Source organism: Notamacropus eugenii, chromosome 2 (assembly GCF_028372415.1).
Source record: "Notamacropus eugenii isolate mMacEug1 chromosome 2, mMacEug1.pri_v2, whole genome shotgun sequence".
NCBI lineage: Eukaryota > Metazoa > Chordata > Mammalia > Diprotodontia > Macropodidae > Notamacropus > Notamacropus eugenii.
Window position 1 is genome coordinate 269344279 of NC_092873.1, and position 14978 is coordinate 269359256.

At 40.9% G+C, this 14978-nt stretch overlaps 1 protein-coding gene across 3 annotated transcripts in view; it reads right to left on the reverse strand.

Annotated features, from left to right (window-relative positions):
* The window catches only part of LOC140527250 (rho GTPase-activating protein 29-like), a 70178-nt gene extending 57882 nt beyond the window's left edge, over positions 1-12296 (reverse strand). For all 3 annotated transcript variants that reach the window (XM_072644043.1, XM_072644044.1, XM_072644045.1), the window contains exon 1: positions 12072-12296. In XM_072644043.1, coding sequence (XP_072500144.1) covers positions 12072-12281 — 210 coding nt within the window. In that variant the 5' untranslated portion in view covers positions 12282-12296. The remainder of the gene's footprint in view (positions 1-12071) is intronic.
* Between the last annotated feature and the right edge of the window lie 2682 nt (positions 12297-14978).

The window sequence follows — 14978 nt, forward strand, 5'->3', positions numbered from 1 at the left end:
ACAGACCTATTTACTGCACAAAGAGATGTTAAAAACACCAGGGCTAGTTGATGATGCCAAATTCTAGTCAAGATACTGCAAAATTCAAGCAGGATGTTCCATTTGGAAAAGGACTTAATGTGATTTAATGAAATCAAACAGCTAATTCCTGGTTCAATGCTTGCTTCATTATTTACTATAAAGTCAACATACAATTCTTCACTACAAATGTTCTGTCTTTTCCCCAGGATACAAAGAAAATGGAACTTGGGAGTAAATCAGCAGACAACGTTTATCTATAACATGAAAATTATGATCTTAAGAAAAACAATGTTCTTTTAAATGATATTTTATTCATAACACTTCAGTGTTGCTAAACTATTGAGCATTTAGATTTATTTGAAGTCTCCAAAATCAAAGTCTCATTTACAGGGTAGCAGACAATTGGATAAAGAAAAAGGAGATAAAGCAAAACTATGGTAAGAAATTGTAAAATTAATTGATGATCTTTGTTAGTTACTGAAAGATTGTAACAATAAGATATAGATTATCTGCTAGTTTTCCTTAAAATTATCTTCATGAAGTCACTGGATACATTCATACATCAAATAACAAAATTTTATGTTCAAAAAGTTTACTCAATTCCAGTGTAGAAATTTTATTAACTCTGTAACAAATGGTACCTTTCTTTTAGACTATGGTAAATCAACATATGTTGTTCGATTCACATTTAAAGACTTCAAACTATTCCTTTAAGAATTAACTCATTCAAAACTCCCTGAAGAATAAAAAGCAAATCTTTCTGAATTGGGTTATATTCTTAGGGAAGCTTAAAGCCAGAAATAAGTTGTACTCTCCTCCTTGCAAACATCAAATAAGCTCTACCTAGAAGTACAGAGCAAGCAGTCCCTAACTTATGAATGGGTTCTGTTCCAAAAGTTCATTTATACAAATCATTTACTTTAAACTCAGAATGCATTTTCCCATTAAAACAATGTTATAAATAGGGGTGTGTTCTCACAATAGCACCCAAAAGCCCAAACAAAGCTGAAACATTACTAACAGTTGCCTTGGGGAAACCCTGCTAGGACTGCTCACCTCCGAGCCTCTGCTCAGACATCAGCCTTTAGCCCTTGGCCTTTGATGGGAGTAAGAGGGGAGAAGAGAAGAACAGTGAAAAGAAGTACAATGAGTAGTCTGGGAGGAAGCCCTAGAAGGTACCACAGCAGCACAATAGGAAGGGGCCTGCCTGAGGGGATTCCAATACACAGAACAATGGCAGAGGAGGGAAGGGGGTTAAGAAGGAAAGAACGGGTTAAATCTGGTCAAGCATAGTATTCATGGTAAATGAAAGCTCCTGAGACAGGAAAGCAGTACTTATGGGTATCTCTGAACTATTGCTAGGGAAAGGATTCCAAGGTGAAGATTGCCAGCATCTATATTTCCATTACATGTATCCCTTTTTCCATGTGAAAGAGCTACATTTTCTCCAAATTATAACTACCCTAAATTCAATTTCAGCAATACACCTATGTGCACACCACGTGGGGGGACTTTAGTCACTGTGGATGATGAAGGTAGGGCACAATGACAAGAACCCTGGATCTGTAGTTCAAGGATCTTAGTTCATATCTTGGTTGTGCGCTCCTTGCTATGGATGTTTGACATTAGCCAAGTCACTCGACCTCTGGGGGTCTCAGTTTCCTCATCCTAAATACAGAAGATTATCACTCTACTTATAGAGCATACAAATATACAAACTTGTAACATAAAAACAATAATGCAAGTGTTAAAGATATGCATCAGGAATACATAAAGCATAGCATGAAAACCAGGGAAGAGAGAGACAACATTAATGACTAGGGAGGAATCAGGGAGGTTTTCAGGCTTGTATGTTGGGTTTTAATGGAAAAGGAGGAATTCAAGGGAGTACATTCCAACACAGGAAACAATATGGGGAAAAACAGAGTTGGGAGAAGGCAGGGTTTGTTTCAGGGACAAAGACTTCTTCTGTATAAGAAGAAGTAACATGAGATAAAGCTGGGAAAATTGGGTGGCACTTGTAGGCCTTGAATGCCAGGCTAGCCACTAAAGAAATTCTGGCAGAAGTAACCTAGAAGGAATATTTTTTTTTCCTTTTTGCTTCAATTGCCATGGTCAAAGACTGTTAATGACCTCCTGGACAATCCTCTGTTTTTAGGACTCTCTACAGACTAGTCCTCAACAAGGACAAACAATATACACTGGCAATCAACCCCACTTGATTTGGTTTCTCAATTGTTTAAGTGATGACCACATAATTAAAAGGGGAGAAGCAGATGAAGGCAAGAAGGAATAGCTCACATTCACAGTGCGTTTTGATATTTACAAAAGCACTTTACCCACTCTGCAGCAAAATAAGCTTGGCAGCAATGTGAAGGATAAAGTAAAGGAATGGTTGATCCTGAAAAGACCATTCAGAGAATTATTGTAATAGGTAGGAGTATAAAAAAGAGAGAAAAATGAGGTTCTTTAGGTTAATGGTACTGAGAGGAGGAAAAGGATTTAGAAGGGAGATAATGGCTGAACAGATCAGACAGGTAAGAAAAATTAAAGTAAAAAACAAATTAAGGTTTTGAATAAGATTCCATCTTCTGAAATAATGAAGTCAGTTTACTGCATGAAAAAAAGTCAGAAGAATGAACAGATTTGGAGAGAAGACAACAGGGAATGTGCTAAAGAGTCCATTTTTATCTTTTGACATCCCACTTCAAATTCAATGTTTGCTGAAACTAACACTCCTATTATATATAATTTGCTTCCTAAAGCAAGGATTTCCATATTAGTACTTAAGCAGTACTAATCCCTTAAAGAAGGCATATTGAAAAAGATGAACTTTATAAGCAGGAAATAATTTCAAGTACATTTTGAAAACAAGAATCATAAACAGCATTATCAACTACATAAAATTTATTTGAGAAACCAGATACTACTTAAAAACTTTTTATTAATTAAAATTAGCTAGACAGAACCACTGAAATATGCAATAATATACACCAAAGGTAGTCACTAACCACAAACTTGAATTAGTAGTTATACTGCAAATGTATTCATCTACTGTGTTGTAATTAAACTTTGAGCACATACATAATTGAGTGCTTCAGCATTTTAATATAAGATGCAAAATTTACCCTGTAATTATTCATAATATGCTTTAATGATACTGGATAGAAATCTAAGACTGCATACTCCACATCTGCTACAAGTATAAAAAGACTATATTAGCAACCTTTTGCTGAAAATAAGTCATGTAAGAAGAATTCTATATAACCATTTCCTAACAAGAAACACAGAGTCTATACCCTTAATCATCCAAATCAATATGTCTACATTTAGTTATAATTTTTAAAAATTGTAATCAAGAAAATACAGTCTACTAGAGTAACATATCCTAGGAAAAAAATCAGCATAAAAGGATACATATGTATTTAGAAATAAGTTTATCAACATTTTTTATCCTAAGAAACATATTGACAAAAGCTACCACCATAAAAATACACAATAAAAAAGGTCCTGTCTAAAAAACAGAATAATTTCCTAAATTGTATCAAAGATTCAATATTTATTCTGTATATTTGTCAAATCTTACTTCTCCATCAATGATTTTACCAGATGAATATGAAATATTCACTAAAATTTCAAATTTTACAATCTGAACATAAATAAGAATTGAATAATCACAAAATATACAAGTTACACCTAGTCCAAGCACTTTGTTCAGAGATGAGAAAACTGATGCCCCAAATAGCAGTTGTGTGATTTTCCCCAAAGTCACATGGATTGTTAATAAAAAATGAAGGCTAGAATCCAAGTCTTTGACTCCAGACTATAAGTACTCTTTCCACTACATTATGCTTTACTACATGACTGAAATTTTATTCATTCAGGCTCAAAATGACAGTTTGATTCATGTATTTGTTCTAAATATAGACAAAGGTGTCTATATAATGTAAAGACTTTTTAATTAAACTGTAAATAAATACATATTTCCAAAGTCCAATTCTCTTGAATTTGCTTCCATGCTAGCTCTCCTTCCAATTTCTTCCCTTTTATGTTGCAAAAGTACAATTACTAAGTCTGGTTCCTTGGGTTTGTCTCAAGGTGCCCAATCAAAGCAATGTATTTTTCCAAATGGAATAATTTCCATCAAAAACAGAGACAGTTTATGGAGAAAGAGTGTATAAGCAATATTTTTATTATTTGAAATGTTTTAATTTCCCTCCAATTACATAGAAAAACAATTTTTAATACTTGTTGTTTTGGATTTTTTTAAGCTTTCAGTTTCAAATTCTATCCCTCTTTCCTTCCCTTCTCCCCTGCCTGAAATGGCAAGCAATTTGATAGAGGATATGTGTGTGCGTATATCTATTTTGTGTGTGTGTGTGTATGTATATATATGTATATGTATGTATATATGTGTGTGTGACTGTATATATGAATGTATCTATATGTATACACAATCATTTAAAACATTTCTATATTAGTCATTTTGTAGAAGAAAACTCAAATAAAACATAAAAAAGAAAGAAAAAGAAAGAGAAAAACAATATGCTTCAGTCTATATTCAGATGCCATTAGTTCTTTCTCTGGAGGCAGATAGCATTTTTCATCATGAGCCCTTCGGGATTTTCAAACTGACAACTATCTGCTCATCTCTAGACAAAAAGATTAAAATATTTCAAATAAAATGGAAAAGCAACACAGTAAAAATGTGGCATCCTTTCTGTAAACAATGGAGAAAAAAGATAAAACATAAGGAGATGGACACTCCACTACGTTCTACTCCCACAGAAAAACAAAACATTAATTCAAGATTATTTTTTTGCCCCAATTCAGAGATAGCCACTTCACTATTAGATCTAAGCTGAAACCACAGATTTATTACCTGATGTCCCCCAAATCAAAAGGTACATGTGCTAGGTTGATGGGGCTAAAAATTAAATATACCACCTGATATGTACATATTACTTATAATTTTCAAAGCACTTTAGTTATCATCTCATTTGATGTTCACAATAATACTGTGAGGAAGAGTTCAAAAGAATATTATGAATTGAAAACCATTTTCAAGGCTAACCCTAATATACATTTTTTAAAAATTTCTCATCATTGAGAAGGTAATGTTTTTTCTATTCTCAGTATAAAATACATACTGTATTAAAAGAAATGCCCTTTCAAGTAAAAAACCCCAAAGGACCTCACCACAAGATGTCCTGAAGCCCATGGCCCTGAAACTAACTCACAGGTTTTATCAAGAGAATTATTCCTCAAAGGCATACATTTCATGTTTTCCTTGGAGGGGCATTAAAAAACAAAACAAAAATGACAACCTTTAATAGTCAAAAGTAACAGGAACAGTAATAATTTTTATGTTATTCAACTCCAACCAAAGGCTTCATTGAGGAGAAAGTGAGGCTGGTGACTTTGCACAGGTCTCCCTCCCTCATTGAAATCCAATTCACTTGCATCTCCTGGCATCACTTCCCTGAGGTCATGGTCCTCTTTGTGAAGGTAGGACAAAACAACAACTACCTACACATAAAATGAGACAACCGCTTCCTCCACCCCTCCTTTTTCCAGTATTATCAGATATCCTACTCCTCTCATAAAACACAGCATCCATGACCACCCTTGTCCTAATTCCATGGCACACTGGCTCTGGAGGGGGGAACACTTCTTGTGCCTTCAAGGCTTTCCCTCTGCCCCCATCACTCAGCAAGGCCTCCTCCTCTGAGGTTCATCTTCCCCCGATTTATCACCCAATTAAGAATCTAAGAGTAATTCAGCAGCTAGAGATCCAGTCTTAACTGTCATATTGACCACCTTTCCTCCATCTTCATTCTTGCTGACTATGGCATCTGAGGCTGCTGACCACCATTTGTTCCTCCTGATTTTAGCGACACTGCTATGCCCTGGCTATCCTGCCTCTTCACATTCACCAATAATGATTCAATGCCCTACCTAGTGACCCCTAAGTGTGGCTGTGACCCCATGACTCTATCAAGGATCATCTATTCTCTCTTTACAGTCTCTGGTTTGTTGACTGCATTAGTTCTTAGGGGTTCAAATATCATCTGTGTAGATAACTGGGAAACTAAGTGGAACCCCAGACCTGGAATCAGGAAGATCTGAGTTCAAAACAAGCCTAAGTCAATTCCCAGCTAGTTGTGTGACCCTGGACAAGTCACTTAATCCTGTCTGCCTCAGTTTCTTTATCTGTAAAATCAGCTAGAGAAGGAAATGTCAAACCACTTGAGTATCTTGGCTAAGAAAACCCAAATAGGGTCAGTCAGGAAGCATCAGAATAAACTGAAACAGCTGAACAACAACAATAAATGTAGGTAACTCCTAAATCAATATATCCTGTCCTAGTTTCTCCTAAGTCATCCAATTCCAACTGCCCACTGGACATTCTGAGCCAGATGTACCATAAACATCTCAAATGCGAAAGGCACAAAACAGAATTCAAAGAAATGCAGGATCATGGATTTAAAGCTGAAAAGAAACTTAGAAGTAAATTATTTTAACCTCATGTTGCAGATGAAGAAATTGCTCTGTGGAAGGTAAGTGGCACGCTCAGGGTCACATAGCTAGAAATATGAGGATGGATCTGAATTCAAGTCCACCATTCTATCCACTATATCACATTATGTTTCCTCACAGAACCATCCCTCTTTCTGCTGAGGCTACCATCATTCTTAGAGTAAGAAGGTAGGGCCACATATCTAATCATCTGCGAAATCTTGTCCATTCTCATTCCATAATCTCTCATAGCCATCCTCTTCTCTCTCCTCTCATGCCCAACACCCTAATACAGTACTCAACATCTCTCACCTAGTCTGTTCTAATGACCTTCTAACTGGCCTCCTTCCTCAACTCTTTTTTTACTCCAATCCACCCTCTACACAGCAACTAAGGTGATTTTCTTAAAGTCCACGTCTGACCATGTCACTCCCCTTCTCTACTCTCTGACTTCAGCAGCTCCCTACTGCCTGTAGGCTGAGACAGAAATGCCCATTTGCCTTTGAAAGCCCCCTACACAATCCAGCTTCAGCCTTCCCATGACTACACCCTACAGTCCAGTCCAACTGGCCTTTGTCCTGTTCCTCACATACAACATTCCATCCCCATGCCTGGACAGTGAACTCTTCTCATCTCAGGCTTTCCTGATTCTTTCAATGCTCTGCTAAACAACACATTCTGCTTGAAGTTTTCCTGTTTTTCCAGAGGGAAGTGTCACTTCTTCAAAATTATATTATCTATATTTGTAAACTTTTTATGTTATGTGTCTTTGCCAATAAAGAGTAAGCCTTTTGGGAGCTACAATGGTTTCATTTTTATCTTTGTATTTCTACCACATAGCAGTGCCGATCTGATAAATGCTTGTTGATTGCTTTTAGTATATTTTCCCTGCAAAATCCCTAATTTTCCCTCAAGACAAATTTCCAGGGATAAATCTTAAGAGTCATTTCAATCCTTCCGTGTAAAAGATTGAAACCTATGACTATTCTTTGATATAATAAAATGGACAACTTAAGAGCTTAACAGAAACAAGCCTAATTTGAGAAGAACAAAGTAAATCAAATCTGATTATCCTGGACAATTTTTAACATTATAAGAAATTGAATCTAGGCTAAAATGTAAACAATGTGTTTCTGAATTGTAAAGCCATTAGTTCATTAAAAAAAAAAAAAGAAATGAGTTTAAGTTAAATTTAAAATGTTAAACTACAAAGCTCAAATATTCTCTGTCCCAAAGAGGCATTGTGCTCAGTGAGGAAGCAAAGCACCCAAAAGTCACAACAACCATTTCACATAAACATAAATCATGCTAAAAAAAAAAAAAGTAATAAAGCACACAGTAAATAACAGAAGGGAAATTCTGTTACTAATAGTGCTAGATACACATAAGCATAACTAGTTACACAGATCTGGTTTTCAATTCCTGGAATGCTTCTAACATAAGATAGCTGGTACACATTTTCTGAGAGGATAGCTTCTTTCAAACAGAGCAACATTTCTGCAAATCTCCTGACATCATTGACCAACTGCTTGGTGTACTGCAGATCAAAAAACGGAGCTGTTAGAGCAATTCACATTGGAATTCATTCGCCTCAAAGAGCTGCTTGGAGGGAACGCAAATGCACCATTCCCCAGTATCCAGAATTAGGAAGAGCAAAAAGACTTCATAGAGATAACTGTTCACATGATAAACCACGCCTGCTCTTCCCTCATTCCGCCACAGTATCTCAATTGCTGCAGTGTTTTGATGTCCATTTTGTAAAGGCCTATATGGTAATGGAAAACAAAAATCCTTTAACAAAAAAAGAAGACAATATATTAAGTACATGGGAACATAATGAATGCTATTAAGCTCCTATTACTTTATTTCTAAGAATGAGAAAACATTTGGGGAGAGCTTCAGGGCAGCACCTCAAGCCTGAATGATGACATGTAAAGTAACACTATTTTTTCCACAATTTTTATCTGTGAGTACTCAATCTCTTTAAATTGATCTTGAAATTTTTATATTTAGCCTACACAACATTGTGGGATAGAAAGTTCTCAGTTTTCTCCACAGTAAAATGTGTGTCTTTTATCTTAAAGTTTAGACCATTTTCCAGTTCAGGAATACCTTTACATCTATATGTGCTAAAGTGGTGGGTGTATAAACGTTTACCCTATATTGCTCAAATTATGAATGTATCACACTCCTCCCTTTAGACTTCATCTTTCCAGAATGAAGAGTCGTTACTTGGCATCTATGCTCTAAAAGGAAAATGATATAAATTTGTTACAATAACATTTGTCTGAATTTTATGGGAGCATTAATTTGCTTAATTTGGTAAAAATCAATACAATCACCTTAGCCATCAAAATCACTGTTAACTCCCACAGTTACATCTCTTAGGATCACATTCTCAGATGTCCTTACTCGATAGAAAGATGCCCCCAAAGAGAACGAAGATGAGGAAAGCAACAAGAGTTGCAGCAAGTAAATAGAGAAAAGAGTCATGCCAGAGGTAACACACAAGTTTGAGGGTGCTGAAGGACTGATATATTGAAGATGTCCGAAAAGGAATACACCAAAAGCATGAAAAAAAAACCTCAAACCTTATAAATATCCAAAAAGGGCAAGTGAGAGTACATTAATAACAATGGATCTCTATGCAAACTCTCCTTTCTGAACAAAATCTTTCCAGTCATCTCTACCTGAATCAAGGCCATTGCATCACTGACCATTCTCCTCCCACAGAACCTTGGGTGCTATGCCTAGGATGCTGAGCTCTACACCAGCTCAGTCACTTGCTGACCATTTCCAAACTAGGAATAATCAAACCCCCTCTCAGCTTTCAGGTTCTTCTTCATGGGTTAGCCTCCCCCCATAAAATGTAAACTCCTTCAGTGTAGGATTGTCTACCTTGTCTGTATTTTTATCTCCAGCATTTAACACAGCTCCCCTTCTTACCACTCCAGCTCAAGTTCTCATCACCTCTCAAGTCCTCTTTGGTCTTCCTGCCTCAAGTTTCTCCTCACTGTACTTCCTCCATCTTCCAAACAGCAACCAAAGGGATCTTCCTAAAGCTCAGGTCTAACCACACCACTCTACTCCAAGCCAAGCAGGCCTTTTCTGACTGTTGCTCAAATAGCCCTCCATTTCTGGTGCTTTTCCACTGGCTGTTCCCCTTGCCAGAAATATTCTCCCTCCTCACCTACACTTCTTGGAACCCCCTACTTTCTTTCAGAGCTCTTTTGAAGTGCCACCTTCTACATGACATCTTTCCTGATGCTCTCAGATGGTAGTACCCTCCTTCCCTAAGCTACCTTTGGATTCATTTTGCCCATATCCTATAAAGACTCATGTATATATAGGATGTCCTCGAGGTCAAGGACCATTTCACTTTTCTCCTTCTATCCCCTGGGCTTAGGACAATGCCTGGCACATAGCAAGACTCGATGCCCAGAGTCACAGGGTCACACACACCAAGTTACTAATGGCATGTATGATATTCAGTCCAACTCTCTCCTTGGACATGATATACTTTCCCATATGAATATGTACCAGTGCAGTTTCTTAAGTGAAAATTGACATTCCACAGGAAATTACAATTCCAAAAATATTTCCACATTAAACTGGCACATCATTTTATGCTAACTCTCCCATCACTTCACTTCAAAGCCAAAGTATTTGTAGATTATGAAGAAAAAATACAGAAATGGTAACTAGCACTTTCAGAGACCTGCCAAAGAGCTCCCAGGTGAAGCTGGAACTGTGCAAACAGACAAGTGAACCAAAAACATTTGTGCAACTCTCCCCGACTAACACTACACTATGTGAACGCTGACTTCACCTGAGACAGTGTGGTACCAAGGAAAGAACAAAGGCTCTAGGCCAGGGCCAAAGGTCCAAATCCCAATGCTGATACTAAGAGTATGATAAGATTTTGTGCAAATCGCTTAAACTCCACAGTGCTCCACCTCCACCCCCAGTAAAACGGCACAGACAGTCTCAAGTTCTCTTCCGCTCAAATCTTATGAAGGGCTTTTCCCTAGGGCTTTCCAACTATGACTTGGGTCACAAGTATTTCCCCCTCAAACAAAAGCCAAAACCCAGGTGCTTCGGGAGGAAATATTTCCAATTTGTGAACTATTCAACCAAAGCTGTAGAATGGCCCAATGTCGACATCTCTACACTTCCATCTCAATCTTTCTTCCTCAAGAAAAACAAGAAAAAAATAAGCCTGTTATTTCAGAAATCTGCTCTTTTAACACACGAGACACGCGAGACAGCCTTAAAAAGTGGTTGTGGCGGTTGTTTGGGGGGGCCTACCGCCGTCTTTCTCCCAAGTATAAAATAACCCTTAGTCCACGGCCCCAAAATGCTCAGGCCCAGGGTACGGGACACGCAGAGTGACCTTTCGGCTCTTCGGGAACCACTTTCCGAGCACAGCTGGGCTCTCGCGTGCCCTGCCACCCTCCTCTCCCTCCAGGCCGGGGGGGTGGGGTGGGGAGCTGCTCCCGGGCCCTGCCATGACCCCCGCCAATTCGCAATCTCTGGGGGGGGGGGGGGGGAAGGGAAGGGGGGCTTCCGCCTCGCCCCGAGCCGCGGCAAGCGGAGACCGAACAGCTCGTTCTACGGCCGGAGACTGGACATGGAGCTGGGGGGCCGGAAGGTAGTCGGGGGGAGGTGTACAGGGGAGGAAGGAAAGAGGTTAGAGGGGGGCAAAGGCAGGGAGGGAGGGAGGGAAATGAGGAGGAAAGAGGTAGGAAAGGAGAAGGGGAAGGAGGTGAGGAAGGAAGGAAGGAAGGAAGGAAGGAAGGAAGGAAGGAAGGAAGGAAGGAAGGAAGGAAGGAAGGAAGGAAGGAAGGAAGGAAGGAAGGAAGGAAGGAAGGAAGGAAGGAAGGAAGGAAGGGAGGGAAGGAAGGAAAATAAGAAAAGGAGAGAAAGGGGTGGAGGGAGGAAAAGGCACAAGGGAGGGGGCGCTGCCCCAGGCTCCCCAGCTCACAGGACGGCCCCGGGGGCGGCGGTTTCCCGGTCACCTCCAGACCCAGGACAGCCGCGCAGGGCGCACGGGGCTCCGCAGTCTCCTTTGGGTCCGACCGGTGCAGTTCTACCAGAGCCCCCTCCCAAACCCTCCCAGCGAGCGCAGGGGCCCCCACCTCTCCTTCCCGACCAGAGAGGGCGGGCAGAGACCCTCCTGCCTAGGGGCCGGGGACGCCCCCGGTGGAGGGCCGCCCAGCCTCGGACCCCGAAGGTTGAAGCCGCAGACAGGAAAGGGAGGGCGGCTGTGCCAACGTCGCCCCCCGGTCGGGCTGGCCCCGCACCGGCTGCCCGTCCCGTCCCGTCCCGTTGCGGGGAGCTCCGCACGGGGCCGAGCCGACGAGGGCGACCCCGGGAGCAGCTTCCCCTCCGGGGCCGCGACCCTCGCTCAGCCCCGGCCCCCGAGCCTGGGGGACGGGAGCCGAGGGGAAGGGGCCGGGTGGGGCCCGCTCCGGGCGCGCCTCCACCTCCCCCACAGCCGCGGCGAGGGAAGGCGGGCCGGCCACACTCACCCGGGGAGCGGAGGGTAAGCAGGGCGAACATCGAGGTCCTCGGGGGCCGTGGACGTGTCCCGTAGCCCTCTGCCCGCGGTGGAGAGTCCGCTCTCCCGGAGCCGGCTCCAGCGCGTACTTGCGGCCGTTACAGCCACCTTCCCCACCGACTGACGAGGGCTGCCCCGGCTCCCCGCCCCTGCCCTCGAGCTGCGGGCGCCCCGCCCCCATCCAGCCTCCCGCTCGGCACGTGGTCGGCCCCCGGAGCCTGACGATTGGCTGGGGCCAGAAAGGGGCGGGACTTAGGCTCCCCAGTGTAACAGGTGGAGGGGGGGTGGCTTGGGTGTCCCGTAACTTCAGCTTCTCCCCAAATTCGCTTTGCCTGCAGGGAAGCCTATGGTTGGAGCCTCTGAGCGGGGTTAGAACTGGTCTTAACGTAGCCGCTTGGGAAGTGCTCCGTGCGGCCTCCTGACCACCGAGGAACGTGCTAGCAAAGCATGCGCTTGGGGCACACCCGACGGCAGCCTAGACCCCTTAAGTGACCCGCGGCTGCTGTGGTCCTGGGGTCAAGTACTTGGGGACAAGAAATGTTTCCCAGCAGCTACTGATGGGTCAGGATGTTGGGGAGGACCAGCTGGGTCACCGGAAGGATTCCCTTAGCCCGCATGGTGCCTTTGCACTGGCAGTTCCCAAAGCCTGGAATGCACTCCCTTCTTACCTGCCAGCCTCTCTCTTCCTTTAAAATGCATCTCAGCCATTCCCAAAGGGTAATAAAACTGTGTATATCCTTTAATTCAGCAATACTACTACTAGGTCTGTGTCTTAAGGAGATCATAAAAAATGGAAAAGTACCACCATGTAAAAAAATATTTACAGCAGCTCTTTTTGTGGTTGCAAAAAATTGGAAATTGAGGGGATGCCCATCAGTTGGGAGTGGCTGAACAAATTATGGCATATGGATATAATGGAATACTATATTATGCTATAAAAAATGGTGAGCAGGTCGACTTCAGAAAAATCTGAAAAGACTTACATGAACTGATACTGAGTGAAATGAGCAGAACCAGGAGAACACTACACATAGTAACACTGTGTAATGATCAGCTTTGATAGACTTACGTCTTCTCAGCCACAGAATGACCTAAGACAATTCCAAAAGATTCATGATGGAAAAGTGCTATCTACATCCAGAAAAAGAACTATAGAGTCTGAATGTAGATCAAAGCCTAGTATTTCTTTTTTTTTTCTTGTGGTTTTTCCCTTTTGTTCTGATTCTTCTTTAACAATAAGGCTAAGGTAGAAATGTTTAATATTATTGTACATGTATGGCCTATATCAGATAACTTGCCTCTTGGGGGGAGGGGAAGGAAGAGAGGAAGGGAGAAAAAAACTGGAACTCAAAAATCTTATGAAAGTGAATGTTGAAAACTATCTTTATGTGGAATTGAGAAAAATAAAATACTATCAAGTGGGAAAAAAATAAAATGCAGTTCAGGTTCATCTTCTGCAGGAAATCTTTGCTGCTCCTCCTCTGTTTCCACCAGCTCCTAGTGACTATTTGTCAAACTCCCTTGCATTTAATTACTTTCTGTGTAGAACTAGGTATCAATCAGGAATTCTTGATGGAAACTCCCTTAAATTGTTTCTAAAAATCTTTTTGATAACTATTTCAATATATGGGGCAACTAGATGGTGCAGGGGATAAGAATGCCAGGTTAGAAGTCAGCAAGACTTATCTTTCTCAGTTTAAATCAGGCTTCAGACCCTTACTAAATCTGTGACCCTGGACAAGTCACTTGTCCCTGTTTGCCTCACTTTCCTCATCTATACATCAACTGGAGAAAGAAATGTCAAACCACTTCAGTATCTTGGGCCAGAAAACCCCAGGGGTCATGAAGACTTGGACACAACTGTAAATGCCCTAACAACTACAAGTTCAATATAAAATTGTTTTTCTTTTGTTAGTCTATGTGTGTTGCATATAAAAACATTATGCTGAAAGTACTCTATTGGCTTCATCCAATTACCAATGGGATCCATGAAACAAAAAAGATTAAAAATCCATGATACAGATATATACAACCAATGACACAGACAGAAGTTTATGTTAACTTTACATTTATGCTGCATATGATTTTTATACCCAATTGTTTTCCTTGTTAGAATGTAAACTCATCATGAGTGTAGATTGCTTCAGTCTTTGTACTTAGGTATCTAGCACAAAGAAGGAATTTGATAAAGACTTATTGGTTTATTGATTGAATAAATGCATGTTGATCAACTGAGAAGTAGAAAAGATCATAGCAACAGAAATACAGAGCTGGGAGAGACCTCAACTTCTTCATTTTAAAAATAAAGGAAACTGAGGCCCAGGGAGGCTAGATAATTTGCCTAAGGCCACACACAGATCATAGGATCATCCATTTAGAGTTCAAAGAGACCAAGAAGGCCAGCTAGTTCAACCCCCTAATTTTACAGGTAAAAAACTGAAACCAAGAAAAATTAAATTGACCAGTCATACACTTGTTGATTGTATACTGTCTTCCCCTTTAGACTGACTTCCAGGGGATAAAGGACTATGTTTTTTAAAGCCTTTCTATCCCCAGACCTTAGCACAGTGTCCTGCACACACTTAATGCTTAATAATTTCTTATTGACTGACTGGGAGAGTTCTTTAGATTTAGAAGACTGCTATGTTATGTGGTTGAATCAAGGTCACCACAGGGACTGAGCCCTGGATGCACCCAGTCAAGCAGCTTATTAACAGCCCAGTCATAAGGAATGCTGCAACAGAAGATGTAGGTTGACTTTCCAAAGGCCAAAGGCCTCCAGGTCACGACAGGTATCAAAATTGGAAATTACATCCTTTGGGCAGGTAAGTGGTGCAATAGATAGAGCAACCTGCCCTGCAATCAGGAGGACCTCACT